The 24,549-nt window shown below is 35.5% G+C and overlaps 1 protein-coding gene across 1 annotated transcript in view; it reads right to left on the reverse strand.

Annotated features, from left to right (window-relative positions):
- Positions 1 to 431: 431 nt before the first annotated feature.
- SEC63 (SEC63 protein translocation regulator) overlaps positions 432 to 24,549 on the reverse strand; it is a 73,485-nt gene continuing 49,367 nt past the window's right edge. The window contains exons 12-21 of the mRNA XM_087443963.1: positions 24,025 to 24,179; positions 22,316 to 22,463; positions 19,282 to 19,364; positions 16,965 to 17,024; positions 16,589 to 16,762; positions 12,609 to 12,767; positions 10,801 to 10,902; positions 6,784 to 6,882; positions 2,485 to 2,589; positions 432 to 1,517 (exon numbers count right to left, since the gene is read on the reverse strand). Of these exons, the coding sequence (XP_087300089.1) occupies positions 1,374 to 1,517; positions 2,485 to 2,589; positions 6,784 to 6,882; positions 10,801 to 10,902; positions 12,609 to 12,767; positions 16,589 to 16,762; positions 16,965 to 17,024; positions 19,282 to 19,364; positions 22,316 to 22,463; positions 24,025 to 24,179 (1,229 nt within the window). The 3' untranslated portion in view covers positions 432 to 1,373. The remainder of the gene's footprint in view (positions 1,518 to 2,484; positions 2,590 to 6,783; positions 6,883 to 10,800; positions 10,903 to 12,608; positions 12,768 to 16,588; positions 16,763 to 16,964; positions 17,025 to 19,281; positions 19,365 to 22,315; positions 22,464 to 24,024; positions 24,180 to 24,549) is intronic.

The following is a 24,549-nucleotide window of genomic DNA, read 5'->3' on the forward strand; positions in this document are numbered from 1 at the left end:
ACTGCAGTAATAAAATACCAGTGGTAATTCTGCATGGAAAGTGGTAACGTTTTACGTAAATGAGGTCACAAGTTAGTATTCCAACAGTACCCTTGGCCTATGAAGATTTTGGTAGGAGAGGATTATTACAATCAGTCCTGTAATATTACAGACTTATGCTTCCTCCATACCTAGTAATAAAAATAATCATCTTACCTCAATGATTCATCATGTATACATTTCTATGCCTTGTAAGCACTATCTTTCCGGGTTGCACTACGTGAGGGAGAAATTCCTCCCACTCATGGGTTTTTCTATAGTATACAGAAATACCAGTCACTTCACAGTAATGTATATTATTATTAAATTTCTGGTTGAAAAATAAAAGAATGAATTATCCTATTACATCCTTTCTCTGGGAGTAAAAAGACACACACCATCACAAAAATAAAATGAGTCAAACTTCTATTTTATTGACAGGAGTCCAAAATGAATACAAAAAAATGCCTCCTTTGCATGTTATATATTTTTTCCTTAAAAGGCTTCTGATAGAGTCAGGTAGATTAAAAGCTAAGAATGTATTTCAGCTTTTATAGTGAACCTTTTAAAAAAGGTTTAATAACATAAGTCACCAACGTTAGAGAACATATGGTCCCACAATCATTTTTAGACCCATAGCTTATAAAAAGAATTAGATCCTGCATTGATCTGCTAAAATAGAGGCTTAAAAATGTTTTAAGCCATTAAAAGCCATTTTTATAATCTGTCTGATAACTCTGGGCAATTAAGAAAAGGAAAATTCCAAAATGTAGCCCTCTATATTATGTGGAATGTGAAAGAATGCCAACTTATGACCAAGATAGGTAAAAATAAAAGGTTTAAAGCTATGAATGGAGCTGTTATTTATAAATAGTCTCGTATCACTGCAAAATGTCAATAAACGAATGATAGATCTTATCAACAGATTAAAACTTGAGCAGATGTTACTTAAAACATATTTGTGGTATTCATCATACTTTAATGTTTGCTAAATCTAAAGCTAAATGAAGAAAAGTTGCTCATTTATAGGTTGTTTTTCATGTACCTTTACTTTTCCTGGGACCATAAACTGATCAGATAATACATAGCCCACACTTCTGGACAGTTGTAACAAAGGGTTTATTATCATTTGCAGATGAAATAAATGCACCATCCCATACTTGAAAGGCTTGAAGAAGCCTTAAGCATTTTTCAGGCTGTACCAAGGCACGACCACTGCCTAGTTATATTATGCACCCACTTCTAGTAAAAAACTAACACCTCCCATCAACATCAATTCTGCACTGTTTCTGGTTTATTATACACTTCCTAAACAGCAAAAATTTGCAAATATTGTGGTCCATTCGTAGTATTGCTTAGTCATCATCTTCCTCTTCTTCTTCCTCTTCCTCAAAGCTATCTTCAAAGCCCTCACTGTCCTCCTGGTCTTCATCTCCCTCTATGGCTGTATCCCACTGTGGGTGATTTTCTGGCACAGGCTTAGCCTCATGAACCTCCAACTATAAAGAAGAATTAAATGTAGACATCAGAAATTTGGGGAGAAATAATGGAAGAAATATCTGATAAAGAAAAGGTTTTCTTTGACAACAACAATTATAAATAGATTTTGGTTGTAACTCTAAATTTAACACATTCATTTGGAATAGACATTCATAACAGAAATAAAAAGGTAAATCTACTAACATGTAAATGTAGTTAAATTTCTAATACAGTTTGATATTTTGTTTTTATATAAGTTATACTATTTAATCTGTGGCATGCAAGATAATTGTGATTCTTGAGCAAGAACACTAAGTAATGTCTTAATAAGTCTTCTGCTGATGGAAGAAAAACTCAAGTGTGACTTGCAAAGAAGTATTTTGCAGCCTCCAGACTCATAAAGTAAAATTCTATAGCCAATGGAAAGAAAAATGGTACCCTCCTGGGAAAAAAAGAGGTGCATCCTACTGGCTCCCTTTACTTTGGGACTCTAATACACAGTGCAACAATACTTCAGCACCATCTCACTAACATAATAGAATGCCTTTTATAAAAACCTCAAGTGAAATGGTAAACACTGATGGGCGTGTGCTTCAAATGATACTTATACAAAGTATACTCTAAAATGATAAAAAAAAAAAAAAGTTTCAGAAATTAATAAACACTCCAACAGAATCTGTGGGAAAACACATCTGCTTTTCTAAAGAAAACAGAACCCATTCGTGAGGCCCTGTAAAGTTATAGCATATTATAGCACATTAAAACATATCACTTTATATTCAGGGACCTAATTCGTTATACTCCTTTAACTCAACAACTTAAGTTTATTATTGAAAGAGTAGTCCATCAAGTGTATCATATATAAAGTATGAGATGACCTCTTTTTCCCTCTATTACTCTACATTTCAAAACTAGAAATGCTTCCCTAGTATATTAAGTACTTACTCAAACAGACAACTATATTTATTGAAGAGTTACTATTCTTACCTTCAACGGTTTAATCTGATCCAAACCCATATATGAGTCTGATCTCAGAAACACTGTATATTGATAATTTCCAGGCTTGCCTGGTGCAGGAAACTTTAGTTCTACCTAGAAGATAAAATCAGCACTTAAAATCTGTATTTTGAGGAGTGGAAGAAACAACAGCTCACTCCTAAAATTCCTAGACCCAGACTATTTAATAGCTAGGTATTTACGTAGATGACATAGGAAGTCCTAACAAATGTTACAAAAGTTCTAACAATAATACCAAATATATATATGAGGTTTATGTCATATATTATCTATACTATACAAAAAAGAAACCAAATTAGGCAGAATTGATGGGGTTAATTTGTATCTCCACAATTCAAGAAAGCACACTTAAAGCAATCAAGTTCTGTGTTGACCATCACCTTGACAACTTGAAAAAATGAAGTAGGGTATAAAAGTAAAACAAATGAAATATTGGAATTAATAAAAGAGATTTCACCAGACAGGAGATAATTCTTGTCAAATTTTCTTGTTTTTCAGATAAATGCTGTGAGAGAATAGAAAATATATATACTGGTCTCTGGCCCCAGTTCCTGGCACACAGCTCCTCAAACCCCTGTAATTTTCTGAGCGATAAGAGCACAAGGAGCATGTTCTGTTCTAATATTTGGTCTTTGACCCCGGTTCCTGACATTGAGCTCATAAATCCATCGGAAGTTTCTGGGTAACACAAATATGTTTTCTTCTAAAGAGGTGACCCTTAGTGGGCTCTCCTAGATGAGGGCTGGTCACCAGAAAGACCAAGCCACGACTACAAGCTGGGACTTTCAGCCCTACCCTTCATTCTCCTGAGAGGGGCTAAAAATTGAGTGAATGATCAATCATGCCTACATGATGAAGCCTCCATAAAAATCTCCAAATAAGGATTCAGGGAGCTTCTGAGTTGGTGAACACATGGCAATGCTGGGAGAGTGGAATGCTCAGAAAGAGCATGCCCCTTGCCACATGCCCTATGCCTCTATTCCATCTGGATGTTCATCTACACCTTGTATCATATGCTTTTACAATAAACCAGTAAACGTGTTTCCCTGAGTTCTGTGAGCCATTCTAGCAAACTGTCAAACCCAAGAAAGGGGTCATGGGAACCCCCATTTATAGCCAGGTGGTCAGAAGTACAGGTGACAACCTGGGACATGCAATTGGCATCTGAAGTGGGAGGAGCAGAGGGTGGCAATCTTGTGGGACTGAGCCCCTAACCTGTGGGATGTGATGCTATCTCCAGGTAGATAGTGTCAGCACTGAGTTTTTAATCTGTAGGCCACTCAGCTGGTGTCACAGAGAATTGCTTCATGTGGGGAAAAACCCACACATCTGGTGCCAGAAGTGCTGTGAGAATGGTAGTAGTATGAGGGTAAAGGAGAAACACACAGAAGTATTTCCTTTACAAATGTCCAGTGCCCTATCAGGTCAAAAAGATATTTTATTTCCTATCAAATCATAAACTTCAAATACAAAGAGTTACAAACTCTTATAAATTTCAATACCATTTGGACAAAGAAAGAATAAATTTTTAAGATGACATTTGGATGTTCTGGTGATCTGCCTCCAATCTCCAAAATCCAGATTTTGTAGGCAAGATTATATACTAAAATATGCCATTAAAACAAGCAAACTAGAAAAAATCATGGGAGAATCTTTTTTTTTTAATTAAGCTCACAGTTTGGCCTTTCTAACTATAACACAAAACCGGAAATCATAAAAGAAAAAATTACCAAATCACACTACAAAAAAACTCCAAATAAATAAATTTATTTATATTTTGCTTGGTAAAAACAACCATAATAGTAAAACAAACCAGGGAGAAATATTTGCAACACATATCACAAAGGGCTGATTTCATAGTATTAAAAAAAAGAAAAATTCCCAAAACCAATTTAAAAGACCACTAACCCAACAAAACTGAACAACGGTCACAAATAGTCACAAAAAGAGAAATGATTCAAACACACTGAAAGATGTTCAGTTTCACCCTTAAGAGAAATACAAAATTAAAAATACACTGAATACAACTAGCATAGTAAAAATTGATTCAGGCAAGGATCATCAATGTATGCTAATATGAGGGGGTAAAAGAAACCTGTTCTTTGAGAACAGGATATTCACAGAGTACCCAAGTTATCACCCCACAGATTAGAGGAAAAAGTACCTTTTCCAATAGAGAAAAGCCTTAACTAGATAATCAACCATAACAACACCAATGTGAGGCACACTGATATAATGTGCACCTGATGTGATGCACCAGAGGTTACATCACCTATGCAGTATTTTTGCCAAAAATATTTAAAATAAATATAATCATGAGTAACCAAGAGTCAAGTTCAAATTAAGGGACATTCTATAAAATAACTTGCCTAGACTCTTCAAAAATGTCAATGGTATGAAAAATTTTAAAAAAGAAAGGCCAAGGAAGTGTTCTAGAATAAAGAGGAATGATAACCAAATGCAATGCATGATCCTTGATTGCATCCTGAATTTAAAAACAAAACAAAATAAAAACTGTAACAGACATTAGTGGCATACTGGGGGAAATCTGAATATGGACTGCATATTAGATAATAATACCATATCAATGTTAAATTTCCTGAATATAATAATTATATTGAGCTTATGTAGGAGAAGGCCTTTGTTCTTAGGAGATATATGTTCAAGTATTTAGGAGTCTAATGTCACGATGTCTACAAGTACGTAAAGTGGATCGGGAGGAATACACATATGTGTGTGTGTGTATGTATTTTGTGTGTACACATACAGAGAAACATAAAACATATGGCAAAATGTTAACAATTGATCACTGTAGATGAAGGGTCTACAGGGGTTCATGATACTGTGCCTGCAACATTTTTATAAGTTTGGAACTTTTCAAAATAAAAGATCAGAGGAAAAAAAATAACACTGAGATGTCATTTTTCACCTTTCTGATTAGCAATGACATTCAAAATGTCTGACATACTGAGAGGCAACAGGCATACTTAAACATTCATTCTGCCTATGGAGAAATAAATATCTATCAAAACTACAAATGTACAGAGCCTCTGATTCATTAATTTTACCTCTATGAATTTATCCTATAGATATTTGCACATGTGCAAAATCACATATGAGGTTATTCACTGCAGCAAAAGACAAGAAACAACTTATAAGTCCATTTAAATAGCAGAGTGTTAAATAAACATCCACACAGAAGAATATCACGCAGCTGTAAAAATGAATGAGGAAGATTTTCTGTACTAACATGGAACAAATTCCAAGTTATATCACTGAGAAAAAAAAAGCAAGGTGCCAAACATGGTGTATGCTACTTTTTGCATAAAACTGGGGAAAATATACGTAGGTATTTGCTTGTAATTTACACAAAACATCACATGAAGAATACATAAAAATTTGATAAAGGGGAAGGGGTGACTGCAAGACAGAGACGCAAGATGTTTCAATGTGTGTACTTTTGTATATCTTCTGAAATATTAACTAGGTGAATGTATTATCCATTCAAAAATAGGCAAAATCTAAATTAAAAAATAATAATAAAATCACTCTGTCAAAGAAATACCCTTAAGTTGTCTCTAAGTGTCAAATCAACAATAATAAACTACTTCATACATCTACTACTTGGTTACATGGGGGAATAAAAGCTTTTTGGATTAAAAATCAACATCATGGAACTATCTTAAAATTCAAAAGCCTTGCTCTTGGCCACCAAGCCCAGGCAGACAGAACCTTCCTCCTAAAAAAGTAACAAAAAATTAAGAAGAAAACAGAAAGGAGTTCTCAAGCGTAAAATATGTTCATCACAATGCTATATTAGTGACGTCATTAAGAGGGGACAACGCCACGTAATCAAAAATTCCATTCTAGAAATCTAATCACTAGTTCTTACACTTGTTTTTAAGACAAAAGGTATATATCTTAGCACTATCCAGTGAGGATAAACACCACAGATTTTTGTAAAATATAATTAAATTCTGGAGAAGAGAAAGCATATGTTCTTAGACACTAACAGTGAAATCTCCCCAAAATAAGTTGAGAATAAGTTTTTAAAGGACTGACCCTGCTGTCTGCCTTTAACAAGTCAATACTTCATAAATTTTCAATGAGTTCTCCACAAAAGACATCAAAGAAAGTTATAAAATGTCTTAAATAAAATGCAATAAGCCAAACATGATAAATTGATTTCAAAAAAAGATTTTATGAAGCAGTATAATGACAAGAGGCTGTACATTTGTAAAAACTCAAATAACGTGGTTGGATAATTACCTCTTCTGTATCTTTTAGTGTACACACATGATATGGCATAGATATTAACGTCTGTTCCTTCCTATCTGCAATATAAAGCCACCACCATTCTTGTTTTTCCTGCAAAGAAAAAAAAGAAGAGTATAAATAATCAGAAATAACTAGAGAAATATACATAGTTTTGCCTTGTCTCATTTTAGTGGTATTGTCCTTATTTTATTCATTGCTGTATCCCCAGCACAGACACAGTGCCTGGAACAAGATAGATGTTCAACAAATATTTACTGAATGAATAAACTGTTCTTAACCATTTGTAGATCCTCTCTCCAAAAGAATTTTGTATGTAATTTTAGGGTTTCAAATGGCCCCTTAAACCCTACTGATGGGCCTCGGTATTAAAAACCTCTGATTACCTTAAATGACAAAAGATATTCCAAAAAAGAAAACAGTATAAACTATTACAATATCATCTAGCAAATCTTAGCAATTTTTCCTACTAATAAGCAGAAGCCAGAAAGTAGGAGTGAAAGTGACTTGAGAAACCAAAAACAGAAAGCAATACATTAAAACACACTACTTATAATAAGCGAGTATCTCGGATTCTAGGAGCCTATTTATATCTTTCACTGCACATGATTTTAATAAGCTCAGCATTTTTAATTACACTTCATAAAAGATCAGGAACAGAAAAAGAGCCAGGTAAAGAAACTGCCCCCAGAATGTACAATGACAGCAGGGAGAACTAACAGGAGACAGAAAACTATTTAAAAAAAAAATCACAAGACCAAGCAGTCTGGAAGCACCAAACGTCAGTGTGCTCACTGGCCATTGCTGTAAATATTACAGAATACATCAGGAATTGTTTAGTCATCTGCTTAGGATCCACTGCTTAAGAACCGGGTAGGGGGCCAGCCCAGTGGCCTAGTGGTTAAGTTCGGGGGGTTCTGCTTCGGTGGCACAGATTTGGCTCCCGGGCGCGGACCCACACCACTCATCTATCAGCGGCCATGCTGTGGCGGCAGCTCACATATAAAAAGAGGAAGATTGGCAGCAGATGTTAGCTCAGGGCGAATCTTCCTCAGCAAGAAAAAAAATGAATTGGGTAGGGAAGATATCTTCCTAAAATGGCTTCAAGAAAAATCTTCTGGAGCTAAAAATAAACTCTAGGATATTCTAAACACTCACTTAACCAAAACAACACTACACTATTCTAAATTCCTAATTATCCAAAAGAAGGTTAAAAAAATAACTTTTTACTGAAACCAGTTTCATAGGGAAAATGTGTTTTTAAGCCAAAATCACTTGCACTATTTTATTTTGACCATAAGACATTAAAATTTGATTTATCTTTCTAATAATGCTATACTAAGTTCAATTAAAATTAAGTTCTTTTGTTTAAATGCCTTAAACTACAAAGCACTGCAACATTAATAAGCAGAATAAATAAATCACCAGCACATGATTAACCCAACTTCTGCTTAACCCAAGGGTTAGGACTACCACAATAGGTATATGTGTTTGTTTATGCTTGTCTATGTGTGTTTTGCACACACAAAGAGGGTAAAAACATAACAGACTCAAAGTGGAGTATTAACACCTAGGCTTTGTGGGCCATAGAGTCTCTGTTGCAACTACTCAACTCTGCCATTGTAGCACAGAAAGAGTGAGTGTGGCTGCCTTCCAATAAAACTTCATTCACAAGAACGTGCAGGGAGGCAGATTTGTCTGCAGACTGTAGTTTGCTGATGCCTGTTTTAAAGCCACACAGACCTGGATTATTTCACTTCTCTAAACCTCACTTTTCTTCTCTGTCAAATGATGAGTGCCTATCTCAGGTCGTGTTGTGAAGACGAACTGAGGTTATTACACACGTAAAATATATGTTAGAATGCCATGCACATAGAGTGCCATAAATGACAGTTATGATTATTAATGAAATGAGGTGAACACCTCTATTGTTTAAGTGTTTCTGACATTTTATAGTATGTAATATACATGTATGTAATATAAGAAACATAGGGATATGTTCAAGAATATGCATTTCTTCTTTACCTTTCCACTTGGAGAATCCCTTTCCCTCGCTTCTCCCAGGCTATTTAAAATCAAGAATATTTATTAAGAAGCTAGTGAATATCAATCTACGGCATTACTCCTGTGCCTAGACTCTCTGATGCACACGGTAAAAGTGGAAAAGATGTTGTACCATGAGTTATTAGTACTTAAAAAAATTATCCTGTTGTGTGAGATTCCCAACCATTCTTAACATTAAATATAATAAATGAGTTTCAGTAACACATTAACTCAATTATTAACATAAAACTTGAAATAATTTAAGTGGGTAGTGTGTAGTTAGGGTAGTTAGATAGGTACATGGGAAGGTAGATAGGTAGGTATCAGGAAAATCCTAAATAAATTTTATCTAATAAATAGTACTTTGAGATGTTTACCATGCAGATGCAGATTAAATTAGAAAAAGGCATTTTCACTGCTAAAATGTTCTAAGGGAGTGAATGAATGTTTTTGCCTACTAACTAAGCATGGTCTAAAATGAAACTGTATGTTACAAGGGCACAAATTATGCAGCTTAGAGCATCCCATGGCACTTTTAAAACCAATCAATGAGTGAAATTTATTCGCTTGATTTCAGGAGCCTTGGTGCTGGCAGAGTACCACTGCAATGGGCAAAATGCCCCTAACAGATGGGCTAAAGCTCAGGACACGCCAGAAGACCAGTGCGCGCATTAAGATGGAATCCTGGACTGACTTCTCTCCAAAGTCAAAACAACAGCCTGTGCAGAGTCACTCATTTATTATTAGGAGAGCCAAATTACTTAGGAATTTGCCTTCAGAGGCCCCCAGCAACTCAGGATTGACACTCTAGACCAGAAAGCAGATTTATACATGAAATTACCTGCCAAACATGAGTGGTGAACAGAAGGTTCTGCGGCAAAGCTGTGAGGCAGTGTGTCAAACAGCTTCCCTGAACTAACAGGCAACCAGTTCTTGACCTCTTGCCGCAGACAGAATCATCCACAAAAGCAAAATGTCAAGCAAATCCCAAATTCATTTGAAAGACCAACAACACAGCCTATCAAGATCAAAAGCTGAGCAGGCCACAACCACAAAGTAAATAAAGACAAGGGAACAAACAGCACTGCAATGACCTGTCCTGAGTATGGGGCTCAGCTACACTCAGCTCTTACTGAACTTAGCTGGTCCCACAGTCATGGGCTTGCCTATTCCAACGGACTGGGGGATTTACAGGGGCCAGAGCAAGTCTAGCGGCTCCAGGTGCCCAGTATAGGACTCTCAGAGAAAATCCATGGGGAAAATTTAAGAACTTTTTCATCCTGTTTAAAACTTGAGGGCCAGCCCCGTGGCTTAGCGGTTAAGTGCACGCGCTCTGCTGCTGGCGGCCCAGGTTCGGATCCCAGGCGCACACCGATGCACCGCTTCTCTGGCCATGCTGAGGCCACGTCCCACATACAGCAACTAGAAGGATGTGCAGCTATGACATACAACTATCTACTGGGGCTTTGGGGGGAAAAAAAAAAGAAGGAGGATTGGCAATAGATGTTAGCTCAGAGCCGGTCTGCCTCAGCAAAAAGAGGAGGATTAGCATGGATGTTAGCTCAGGGCTGATCTTCTTCACAAAAATAAAAAATAAAAAAACTTCATAGAAGTGACAGATTCACAACTGCCACACAGTCACAGGCAAAATACACATCTGTCTGAGTAAGACTGCCTGAACTGTTAATGAGAAATCATCACTAAGCATAACCCTCAGTAATCGGGGCACAGAAAAGACAGAAGCACAGGAAACCACAGAAATAGAAAGTTAATAATCCTTTTTAACCAACCCATTCACTAAACGTAATTTATACTGAAATATATCCTTCGAAAACGTGGGCTCATCAAGAAGAGACCACATTTAGCACAACTGAGCCAGTACACACCACAGAAGGATAAAAGGCAACTGAGAAATATCTGAAGAGAAAGTAAATGGAATAAGGAAACACTAGGCTGTGTATAACTCACCTCAGGAAAGTAAAGACTATAAACAGGATGTGTTATCTTTGATTTGGTTTCCAGGAGAGCTCTCTCCTTTCGCTGTATACTTTGTTGTAATTCTTGCCACTCCTAGTAAAGTAAAAATTAAATAGTGGAAATCAAGTATATGTTTGATCGTTCTGAGGAGTTTCCATCTTCTTCCGGCTATTATTCCTAACAATGCTTACTACTACTGAGTTCAGTCCCACAAATCTGATCATTTCCCTGTTCAAAACAAACACTGCTTCTTTTCATAAATCAAACCTAAGTCCTTTAGCATGAACTACACAGCTGTTCGCAGTCTGACCTGGGCCTCTCTCTTCAGTCTCCCGTCACTGCTGTCTCCTTGCACTTTTTATTCCAATTGTTTGAAACTACCGAGACTTCTCTGGACTCACCAAGCTATTTCACTCCTTCTAAACCGTTTGGATTTTTGTGTTCCCCTTTCTCTACCTAGCAAATTCCTACTCATTCTTCTTCAGGAGCAGCTCAAGTATGAGCTTCTGAGTACCACCAACTCCCCCTACCTCAGGACTGAGTTGATCACTCCCTCCTTCGTGCTATCACTGCACCTTCTACAAAATGTGCATAATCTCTTTGTACTATAACGGTTATTTACAAGTCTGCCTTCCCTACTAGCCTACTATATCATTCAAGGGTGGAAAGTGTTTCACATTTGGTTTCGCATTTCTGTTATCTAACACACTGCTTGCAATGTGACAGATAATGAATAAGTATTTGTTATTTGTATAATTATTTGTCCTTTGAATGAATTTTTGGTTATCTGAATAAACTAGTCTGTCAAAACTCTAAGAGTCACCTCTACTAACCCTAAATATTCTCAGAAAGGAATATGTCAACTCTTTTGCAAAGCAAGGCTGGGGAAATAATTTCTTTGATAGGTTTTAATTTCCTGGCAATCAATTTAATCCCTAAAGTACAAAAACAGTCAAGGGCTAGAAACCACTAAAAACAGTCATCCTTATTTTGTTCCCACCACTCCCAAGGGCAGGTACATTATTTCCTCATACTTTTATCCTTTGCCCTCTATCTCTTCCTCGTTTTGGCCTTCACTTTTGCCTCAGATGCTATTTAGGGAACCTCTTTTTCTCTCCTAAACCACAGGGTTACTTTTAGATCAACAGCTCAGTCAAAAAGAACACAAACATCTAGGAAACAGGTGACCAGTTTACAGTTCATGTGCAGTGAGCCTCTAAGGCCATTATTTGTCCACCAAACATTGTTTTCTACAGCCTCCTTTAAATCACGTGCAATTTTATGCCATGTCTATTCTCTATACCCTCACAATCTTAATAATTCCCTAGAGACTCCCCCTTTCCTTAATGTCTTATATACCTCTTGAAGCAAGGTGGTATTCTGTAAATGTTAGCTTTTCCCTTAACCAAACTCTTGACTTCAGAGTCCACAGTAATATTTCTTTCCCCTAAACATTACCTGGAATTTTTGAGAGACTCTTTCAGGTAACTGCCACCCATATTTCATAACCCACCTTTCCTTACTCCTATCGCCTTGAGACCAAACTGATTTCACCTCAGACGCAGGTGCTACTCCACCTAGCAATTTACAATTCAAGAAAATTAGGATTTCCAATCCTTGTTGGAAACAATTTTTCTTGATAATTCTGACCACCATCCCTAAAAATATTCTTACAAAGTAATGTAAGATTATAAAATATACTGGTATTAACACAGGCAAACAAGTAAATGAAAAAAACAATAAAAACCGAAACTATCATCAGGGGTATAATTCCAATTATTTAAACCTATGCATCTTACTGCTTCATCATCTTTGTTTTGTTTTTCATCTTGCTCTCTATCAGAGTCTCTGTCACTACCATCATCTTTTTCACTTTGGGAGTCTCTGTTGGTTTCTTCTTCTTCAGAATCACTGCCTTTGTCAGAAACTTCTTCTTCATCTTCCTTTACTGCAGCTTCCTAAAAGGAAAAAGCAACCACAAAAGTTCTGAATATCTCAGTGAATCTATCATTCTGAGTCCCTGAAGCTAACTTATTGGCATTATAATTAAAGTGCTCAAGACTACAATTTCACTATTCATACAGAATTTTAGAGAATTATAAACATTCTTATTTATAAATATGTGGGAATCAGACTGAAGACTTTAACATTTGGCTTATCTGTCTGTTGTGAGTTACTTTATTCATTCTTTATAGTTTGTAAAATAAAAATATTTCATTTTTATTTGCAAAGTATACTACCACAATGGCTAAGATGCTCATCTTTCAAAAACATCAATTATACAACATATTTTATTTGAGGAGGGGAAACGGGAAGTTTATAGAAAAGCACTGCTTTGGGAGTTTAATATTATCTTCTACAACTGATAGAGTATAATGCAGTAAGGAAAGACAATATCCCAGACAAAATACTTACTAGTCCATTTCAAGAAGCAAGAAAAAGAACAGCAAATTAAATGCAAAGAGAGTAGAAGTAAATAATACAGACCAGAAATCAGTCAAAGAGAAAGCACTATACAAAAGGAAAACCCAAACAAAACCAAAAGTTGGTTCTTTGAAAAGATCAGTAAAACTGATAACTTGTATTAGGCAAGACTAATCAAAGAAAAAAAAGAGAATACAAATTACCAATAATAGGAATAAACGAGACATAACTACAGATCCAAGAGACATTAAAAATAAAGGATATTATAAATAACTTTGTCGATAAATTTACTAACTCAGAGGAAATGGACAAATTCCTTGAAAAACATAATTTACTAAAATAGATATAGGGAAAAAAGTAGAATATGTTAAAGAAATGGACTCTAAACAAACACATTTTAAAAACTCCAAGCCCAGATGGCTTCTCTAGATAATTCTTCCAAACAAGAAAGAAACAAATCCAATCTTACACAAACTCTTACAGGAAAAAGAGAGAATATTTCCTAACTTGTTTAAGGAGGCCAGCACAAACCTGATGCAAAACCTGATATTAACAAGAAAGGAGAATGACAAGCCAACATCCTGTCATGAAAGCAGACGCAGGAATCCTAAATAAAGTATTATCAAATCCAGATAAATATAAAAAAGGAGACTATGTTATGACCAAGTGAGATTTGTTCCAGGAATGCAAGGACAGTTTAAAAATTTTAAATGTATCAATACAATTCACCACATTAATGGAAAGAAGAAAAATCATCTCAATAGATGGAAAAAAAGCATTTAATTAAATTCAGTACCTGCTTATGACAAAAAATTCTCAAAACTGAGAACAGAAAGAAACATTTCCTTAACCTGATAAAGAACATCTACAAAAACTCTATAGCTAACATCATCCTTAGTAGTGAAATGACGTTTGCTTTCTCCCTGAGATCAACAAGAGGACAAGGGTGACCACCATCTTCATTTCTAATCAAAATTACACTGAAAGTTCTAGCCAGTACAGTAAGGCAGAAAGGAAGAAAGAGCATAAAGATTAAAAAGAAAAAAATAAAACTAGCTTTATTCCCAAATGGTATACGATCATGTATGCAGAAAATCTTTTTTAAAAAATCTAAAGATGGTTAGAATTACTGTAAATTCATCAAGACTTCTTGAAACAAGGTCAACATTTAGAAAGTAACTTTATTTCTATACACCAGCAATAACATTGAAGAATGCATTTTTTTATCACGTTACTCGCAATAGCACCAGAAAGCATCAAATACATAGGCGTAAATATAATGAAAGATGTGTCATACTTCTGCCACTGGAAATTACAAAACAGTGCTGAGAAAAATTAAGGAAGACCCAAATTAATAAAGATAATCCATGATTATGAATAAGAAGATGCAATATTGTTAACAAGTGAATTTTCCCCATATGGAACCACAGATTCAACACAACACCAATCTAAATTCCAGCAGTTTTTTTTGGTGGAAACTGTCAAGCTTATTCTAAAAATTTAGCTGGAAATAAAAAGGACCTAAAATAGTCAAAACAATTTTGAAGAAGTAAAACAAGAGTCTGAGGACTTAAACTACTATATTTTAAGACTTAATGTAAAGCCACAATAATCAAGACTGTGGTACTGGCACAAGAATAGACAATCAGTGGAATAGACTAGAGAGTCCTAAAACAGATCTGCACATACACAGTTATAGTCACTTGTTTTCCAACAAATCACCACTGCAATTCAGAGAGGAAAGGATGATCTTTTCAATAAACAGTGCTAGAGTAAGTGGTCCCCAATCTCTATCTCATGCTATTTACAAAAATTCAAGATGTATCATCGAGGTAAATATAACAAGTAAAATAATAATACTTCTAGAAGAAAACAGAAAATATGTCCATGCCCTTGTATCCTTGGGATAGGCAGAGATGTCCTAAACAGGACACAAAAGCACTAACCATAAGACTGATGAAACAGACTTCATTACAGTTAAGAACCATCAAAAGCTATCATTAAGAAAGTAAACAAGGACTCACATCCAGAATATATAAATAAATCCCACAAATCCACAGGAAGACAGACAACCCAGTAGAAAAAAAGGATATCCAAGTGGCCAGTAAGTGTATCAGGATCATTAGAAATAAGATAAATACAAATAAGAACCACCCACAGAGATATCACTTAGATCCACCACAGTGGCTAAAATAAAAAAGACTGGTAAAACCAAGTATTGGTGAGGATGTGGAACAACTGGACCCATATTTTGCTGTTAGGAGCATAAAATACTAACTTTGGAAAATGGGGTCTTTCAGTGCATTAAACTGACACCTTTTTTATGATCCAGCAACTCCACTGCTAAGTATGAAAAGAATGAATGGAGCCCGGTGCAGCAGTCAAGTGCTCGAGCTCCGCTTCAGCGGCCGGAGGGTTTGCAGGTTCAGATCCCGGGCGCACACTGACACACCGCTTGTCAAGCCATGCAGTGGCGGTGTCCCATACAAAGTAGAGGTAGATGGGCACAGATGTTAGCCCAGGGCCAATCTTCCTCGGCAAAAAGAGGAGGATTGGCATCAGATGTTAGCTCAGGTCTGATCTTCCTCGCAAAAAAAAAAAAAAGAAAAAAGAAAAATGAATGTTCACAAAATGACACGTACAAGAATAAGCATAGCACTTTTTTTTTTTTTTTTTTTGTGGGGAAGACCAACCCTGAGCTAACATCCAGTGCCAATCCTCCTCTTTTTTGCTGAGGAAGACTGGCCCTGGGCTAACATCCGTGCCCATCCTCTTCCACCTTATATGGGACGCCGCCACAGCATGGCTTGCCAAGCGCTGAGTCAGTGCGCGCCCGGGATCCGAACCGGTGAACCCCCGGCCGCCACAGTGGAGCGCGGGTACTTAACCGCTTGCGCCACCAGGCCGGCCCCAGCATAGCACCTTTATTCACAATAGGCAAACACCAGAAACAACCCAAATTTCCACCAGCCACAGAACAGACAGATATATTATGGTATATTCATACAATGTAATACCACACACACACACAATAAAGACGAATGTCAGAGACAGAATGTTGAATGAAAGCAGTCAAACATAATTCTAGATATACGAAGTTTAAGAACAGGCAAAACTAATTTATGGTAATAGCAGTCAGAATGGAGGAGAGGGTTTCGAGGTAGACGGAAGGGTCACTGACTGAGAAGGGGCACAGAGAGCTTCCTAAGGTGCTGGTAAGGTTTTATATCTTGATCTGGGTATCATGGGTACATACATACGTAAAAACCAGGAGCTGTACACATAAGATGTGAACATTTTAGTGTATGCTTTATCTCAATACAGATAATAATGATAATAACAATAATAAACTTACACTCCCAATGACTCCATTTGCCTGCTTTTGTTTCTGTTGCTTTAATTGTGATAAGGGCACAGGTGTAGGTTTTTTTTTTAAAGGTTTCTTTTTTTTTGATTTAGCAGTTTTCTTGGGTCCTTTACTCTTCTGTTGCCATCCTCCTTTTGTCCTGTTCTTGTTAGTATCACCCTGCTGTAAATCACAACACACATACACACTCAAATTTTACAGCAATAGTTTCATTTGGTAGTCATAGTAATTTTTAGATGGAAATGGCTAAACCAAATGTTTTCATAAACTGAATTACTCTCCCACAGCAATATAAATAAAGCCGAGAACTAAACAAAACATTTCTTTCACCAGGAAAGGTAGGTAAAAAAATTCAAGTTTTTACCCCATCTTCTGCTGGCTGTTCCTCTGCAGCACAGATGGACTGCTCCTTTTCAAATACTTCCTAGAGATAGCAAGAAAAACATAAAATCTATCAATCTGTATCTTTCAGATAAACAAAGCAATCTCTCAAAATATATCACCAGTAAGTTTTTTAACTGGTGACAATTGAGGGGAGGAAACAAGAGACTTCTAGCAATTACCAAATGATGAATGTGTACAAATTTAGCAATTACTAAATGATACTTCAGAAGTAACCTTCTGAAATATCTCACATCTGTCTTGAATATATTTTGAAAAGTACAGTCTACTTAAATTTACAAATGCAATGACCTAAGATATGTAAACTTCTTATAAAGTCAAAAATATTTCATAGTTTAAATTTTCACTTTTTTTCTAACAGTAAACAGAAATGACTATTTTAATGTTATGAGAATTTGAATACATTATTAAAAATTCACAAGACCAATATTAGTTTATTCATTATTGTCAGTGATATTCCTCACTGGACCTCTAACTAAGAAGTGGAACCAAGAAAATCCACATATCCTAAAGACATATCCACCCACTATATAATCCATTAGAATCAGTACAGAAGCTATAAATTTAGGATTTAAATTCCAGTAAGAATCTGTACTACAAGATGACAACAAGTAATATGTGCTTAATAAACTCCCCGGATTTATTAAAGCTAATAAGTAAAAACAATGACAACTGTTAGGCTCTAAACTATTAGCCTTATTCAGGGGCCAGCAAACTATGGCCCATTGCCTGCTTTTTAAACTAAGTTTTATTGGAACACAATCATGTCCATTTGTGAGCTCAGCAGTTGCACAGACTGTATGGCCTGTAAAACCTAAAATATTTACTAACTGGACCCTTATAGAAAAAGTTTGCCGACTCCCAGTCTATCATCTTTGCTTCATTTCTTCATTTACTAGCTGGGTTCTAACAATTACTCCGAGGTACAGTTCATACAAGAATTGGAAGATAAATACTTGATTTCTTCCCTTCCTCCAGGAAGTTCTGCTTCTACCAATTACCTCAGAAAAGTCAACAGCCCAAGGCCAATTTTTTGCTCATTTCTCAAGCTTGGAATTCCAAAGTACACAGGTAGTATAAATTTGGATTCTAAACCTAATCCTGGCCACTCGCTTAGAGTTTCTTCTTCTCCCAGGAACCACCTCTCAACCAGAGTCCATGACACAAATGTTTCCTTACCACTTGCTACCATAAAATCAATCTGTGATTTGATATATCCCACTACAAAATATGCTTTTCCTACCAGAGGTTTTAGACATAGAGCTTAAATGCAGCATATGTTTCCTGCAGATGCTTGTAGACCCCAGAGTAGAATAGGCTAAAATCTACCACTAGTGGAATAAACTGAGTTGAAATACTATACAGTCTATTAAAAACAATGAGCTACAACTATAGTTGTAGCTTGGGAGGGACAGCTGACTTGAGAGGCAATATAACTATGTAACAGAAACTGAGAAAAACAAGATGCAGGAAACATACCATATGATCAGATTTAATGAAAAAGAATGAGAAAAGTGCCAGTATAGATGTATATGCATATACGTATACATACTATAAAGGTCGAGACAGTAAATATGAGCGTGGAGAAAGATATGAAAGGATATACATAAGACTGAATTCTGATCATCTAGGGCTGACAAGGGGTTTCCTGAGAGAGGTGGGTGAGAGAAGGGATCCAAGCAAAAACATCATTTAACTCTACAGGTATTCATGCATTAGGATATCTAAAGGGATAAGCTTCAAAACTGATAATCTCAGAGTGGTAGGATTTTAGGTAATTTTAATTTCTTCCTATACTTTTCTGCATTGACTGAATTTTTTCCCAGACAACATGAATTTTTCACATAATTAGGAAATAGTTATTTTCATTGTAATTTTTAAATTTTTTAAATAAAAAATAAAAGGAGGTGAATTCTCTAAAGAATTGACTAAAAAGGAGTAGGTGATGAAATTCTCAACAATAATCAATAATTAACCTCTGTATAGCACTTTACAGTTTAAGAACTATTACCCACATCACCTTATTATGCTTCATAGGGAATTAACAAATCATCACATGAAGAATTACTCTACTTTCTAAGTTTGTGTGTGTGTGTGAAAACTAATGCGAAAAAGTATGAAAATTAATTTAAAATTTCACAACAGCTAACAGAACTTGCATAATTAGATTTTGCTATACAAGTTTTGACTTTGAGAATATATGACTTAAAATTAGAAAATAAATATAAAAACCTTAACACATACCTCTTAAAGCATAAGAATAAAAATAGATTACTTACTGCCATTGTTTGCCTTGTCAATTTAACCAACACTGTAACTAGGGATCCTACTGTGATGTTGTTGCTATCTTCATCATCCAATACTATAAAATGAAAGGAAAAAAATAAAGTAAAAAATAAAAATCAAGCTCTATGTCAACACAAACAGCAAAATTACTCAAATCAATCTGGTACTTCAGTATTTCAAACATACTATATTTTAAACTTACTCAATAAAAAATAATAATTATTGACTGTCTACTCTGTATAAGGCTCTCCAGTATACGCCTTCAACAACGTACACGTATAATCCTTAAAATAGCTCTCTATAAAGCATTATTATTATTTCCAGTTTAAAGAAGAAAGTGAGGTTCAGAAATAAAGTAAAATACCCAAGGTCACATAATGGCTATACCGGCACTGCCAAGTTTCAAACCTATGACTTTTAAGACGAGTATGTGAAGACAACCATATCACAGCTTTCCCTCATAGTAATATAAAAATAAGGTTCTGTCACTCTATTAAATTGTGCAAACCTTATATTTACAAGATTTTACCTGTATGATCAATGCTTGCCTGTCAGAAAAAAATCAGAATAAAATAACTAAAACTAGTATTCTAAGCCACATTAAAGGATTTATTTTTTTTAAGGCAAGAACTTCAAAATATTGTTTATATTAAAAAGCACCTTAAAAAATATTTTTTGCAATGTTTTCATAATTGTTTAATTTTTTAAAACTACATTTGCCACACACATCCCCAAAAGTCTAATTAAAAAACCTTAACATTAAAATTAAATTAAAATTAACTTATGAAACATATATCCTATTCAAATGTAGATATAATTCATTTTTTCCTACACATGTTATCTGTAAGAGTTTTCTTCACTATGTATTTCTGCCTACAGGTTTTTCTAAGTTTGTTATGTTTATTTTACACAGATTTAGATTACCACACTGTTCTGGCCTGCACTAACATACCACCAGTTGGAAAATTATGGCCTCCAACAACCTATAACTGCTATCTCCTCCATTATTGGCTGTGAGGTGTAACAGCTGGGCATCAAGAAAGGGTACAATATTCTTTCTTCAACTTCGAAGTCTCCATTATCTCAAATCAAATCTGGGCTACATAGTCATCAACACTGCAAAGCTGTATGTATGTGAGCACTGCACGTGAATTAACAGCTATAACAATGTCTACCTGCCATTTGACCCCTTAAAGTGAAGAAAAAGCCTATAGGAGATTCTGTACAGCCTCTAACAATGTGGGGAAAGAGATCCACCATCTCCAGCACTGGATCACGCAGATGCCCCTTTTCTGCTTCTATAATTCTTTTACTCTCCCTCCATTAACTATACTACTCATACCACACATTTGGATAACACTGTAAAAATATAAAATAACAAACTGTCTATACAAGATGCTATGGAATGCAACATATCATAATTTTATTTCCCAGTGAGACTGAATATACTTACCTTACTTCTAATAAGAAAATCTCTGACATTCATTTTTCTAAGCAGCATGTACTTTTTACAACCCTTGATTATATCGAAGAGTATCTCTAAGGCTCACACAAGATTTTTATTTGAATAGTTTCTGGATTAAATTAGTATGGTCCTCAATGAAACTTTTAAATTAGTGTTTTTAATGTTCGAAAACTGACAGACCCTCAAGGAAATCCCAACTCCACACCAAAGCAATCCCAGTTTTACATGTATTCTACACTCCAGCACAACTGAAACTAGATTGTAGTCTACCTTCCTTTCTCAAACACCCCCGGTCTTTGGGAGCCAAGTATCTCGTCTCAATTCCAATTAGAACGCAAACTCAGGGGCCGGCCCCGTGGCCTGGCGGTTAAGTGTGCGAGCTCCGCTACTGGCGGCCCAGGTTCGGATTCCGGGTGCGCACCAACATACCGCTTCTCCGGCCATGCTGAAACCATGTCCCACATACAGCAACTAGAAGGATGTGCAACTATGACGTACAACTATCTACTGGGGGGCTTTGAGGGGAAAAAAAAAAAAAGGAGGAGGATTGGCAATGAATGTTAGCTCAGAGCTGGTCTTCCTCAGCAAAAAGAGGATTAGCACGGATGTTAGCTGAGGGCTGATCTTCCTCACAAAAAAAGCATATATATAAAAAATAAAATAAAATAACATAAAATACATCAAGAGATGTCTAGCATCTCAATTTAAAAAAAAAGAATGCAAACTCAATATGGCAGGGGCTTTGTCTTACTCACCAGAAGACTCCCCAGTACCCAGAAGAATGAGTGGCAGTCAGTATTTGTTGAATGAATAAATGGCACAATGTCTGTGTCATTCACTTAACACGTGGCCTATGTTTTCTTGTTTTTAATTCGATGTTCCTTTTTCCTCAACTAGACTATAAGCCCTTTAAAGACAGAAACCATTCTTAACGCATCCTTGTATTCTTGGTCCCACAAGATGTTCTCACAACAGTAACTGAGTAAATGTGCAAGCTCAGAACAATGTCACAATGAAGGAATGGAGCAGATAATCTTTAATTCTGTCACCATTCTAAGATACTATTACTCAGCTATTAGAAAAATAACCTCGATTTTTTCATTCCAAAAAGACATTAAAGATAAGAGGTAAGTCAAGCAAAAACACATGAAATGTGGCACAGAACATGGTTAACATAAATGAGTCGGGTTTTTAAAAATTAATTTTAGAACTAAGCAGCTATTTTTTTCACACTAACAATAGATTTCAAATATCTTTCATTACATCTGGAAATCTCTTTCATTCTTTAAAAAGTTAAGATATTCCTGAAAGATGAACTACAAGAGTCCTCAAACTCAATCCCATTATGAGAATAATAAATTAGGACTCTATCAGTGTTCTCAAAACTATTAAATATAGATCATTTCCCATCATAGCCAATCTAACAGATAAAACTACAGTTCTGCAAAGTCTAATTACAAGTTATGTTATTAAATGGAGTGTTTTGAGAACTTCGAGCCAAATAAGCAAGAGCCAATCTATTAAAAGGGAAGCAATGTTCAACAGGGAAACCTCCCACTTACCCTGTGACTTTATGTCCATAGTCACATACGGGAAACTCCCAAGGACAGCCATAACCTCTTCATATTTCTCATCTTCAAGGAAGTGCAGCAGATTGTGACGATCTGATTCTTTTAAGCTCACCAAATCCTGGATAGTCTTAATTTTGTACTGAATTTAAAAAGAGAGAGAAAAAGAATAAATCCCAAAGTCACAAATCTTTTCATAAAAGAAAAATTATTAGCAAGTTTACTAAAACAAAATCCAACAGGTTTTAGAAGAATGCTAAGATTGTATACATTTCAAAGCAGAAAATACAACTTTATTGCATTTCATGGCCTTTTTCTCCAAGGAAATTTAAATTTAGGTTTTTTTTTTTATTACAAAGTTAACATGAGGTTATTTTTTAAAATCAGAAAAAATAAAGTTAGAGGAAAAAATAGTAACATTCATATAGAATCTTGACCCAAACAAGAACTACTACCATCTGACGTGTTCAGTTTGCTGACCCTTATTTTCAATTTTACTAACAACCTTTAAGAGTATAAATTTATCTCTAAATACAGCTGCACCCTTAAGGTTTTACTATGTAATTTTCTCATTTTTGTTATTTTCTAAATATAGCTGTCTATTATTGCAGTAATATCCATCTTGGCTGAATGGATATTCTGAAGAGTGTTCTTTAATTTCCAGGTGTTTGGTGCTAGTTATTAATTTTTACTTTCACAGATAGGGATTAGCTCATGAGGCATGTGAAATGCCTGCTTTTGAATTCTGAATTTTCAGTTATGACTTAAAATGTGATCAAATTTATAAGAGTAACACAATTACTTGAAAGGACAGAGAACTCTGATGCCAATTTCTAATATACATTATTAATTCTACCTTAATATTCTATCAAATCCAAGTCTATCTTCTGCCCACTTTGTCTAATGCATACAAAGTAATGTTTAAAATCTCCTGCCAAAATTATAATTTCATTCAGTTTTTTCTTATATTTCCTCAAGATTTTCATTTATATGTATGTCTGCTATATCTTAAGATTCATTATCATGTCTTTACTACAGATTATATTTTCTAAATAAGAATTATCTTTATTTGATCTACTTTTTTTTTGGATGAGGAAGATTAGCCCTGAGCTAATATCTGTTGCCAATTCTCCTCTTTTTGCTGAGGAAGATTGGCCCTGGGCTAACATCCGTGCCCATCTTCCTCTACTTTATATGGGACGCCACCACAGCATGGCTTGACAAGCGGTGCGCTGGTGCGAGCCTGGCATCCAAACCTGTGAACCCCGGGCCACCGAAGTAGAGCTCGTGCACTTAACCGCTGCCCCACTGGGCCAGCCCCTGATCTACTTATTTTTTGAACGCTTAATTTTTTTCGTTCATGCTCAACCAATAAGCCGTGAATGAAATGACTGGAAAATATACACTGCATTTTTACTTAGTACATTTATTTTTGGTAACATAATATAAGGAACAAAGTGTTAACTGCTAAGATGCACTGACCTCCAAAGTAGTAAAATCACTTACAGTAGTAAAATATTATAAAACAGCTACCTAATCAAGCAAATATTAACAGAACCACTTGAGGGATAGTTTTAGAATGTTTAAGACATTCTAAATCTAAGAAATTCATAGTAACTTATTTCTAAAAAACTTTTCACTCATATTACCTTTAAATGACATGACCAACTGCTTAAACTGATTTTAAAATAGCCAAGAATTACCTTTTTATGATTAGAAACCCTTCTAAGATTGTCCTCTTCAATGTGAGGGAGCTGCAGAAGGGGAGACTTAAACTGCTGAAGGCCTTGCACAGCCATCTGGGAAAGCTTCATGCAGTTTTCTAGGGATGCCAAAGTTGGAGCACGAAACTCCCTTTCTTAGAAAGAAGAGGAGGAAAAGAAAAAACAAGGCTGGACTTTTTATATGCTCAAGAATATAAAATTCATCACAAAAACAAGATTCATGCGAACATCCTTAACACCTCAAATTTTAAGATCATGGTGTTGAATATTTTCAAGCACCATGTCTGACCGGGCAAGAGAAACAATAGAAAAAATAAACAAATGGGACTACATCAAACTAAAAAGCTTCTGCACAGCAAAGGAAACCATCAACAAAACGAAAAGACAAGCTAACAATTGGGAGAAGATATTTGCAAACCATACATCTGATAAGGGGTTAATCTCCAAAATATATAAAGAAGTCATGCATCTCAACAACAAAAAAACTAACAACCCAATTAAAAA

Source organism: Ceratotherium simum, chromosome 19 (genome assembly GCF_057802395.1).
Source record: "Ceratotherium simum simum isolate JZ-2026a chromosome 19, ASM5780239v1, whole genome shotgun sequence".
In the NCBI taxonomy this organism is placed as follows: Eukaryota; Metazoa; Chordata; class Mammalia; order Perissodactyla; family Rhinocerotidae; genus Ceratotherium; species Ceratotherium simum.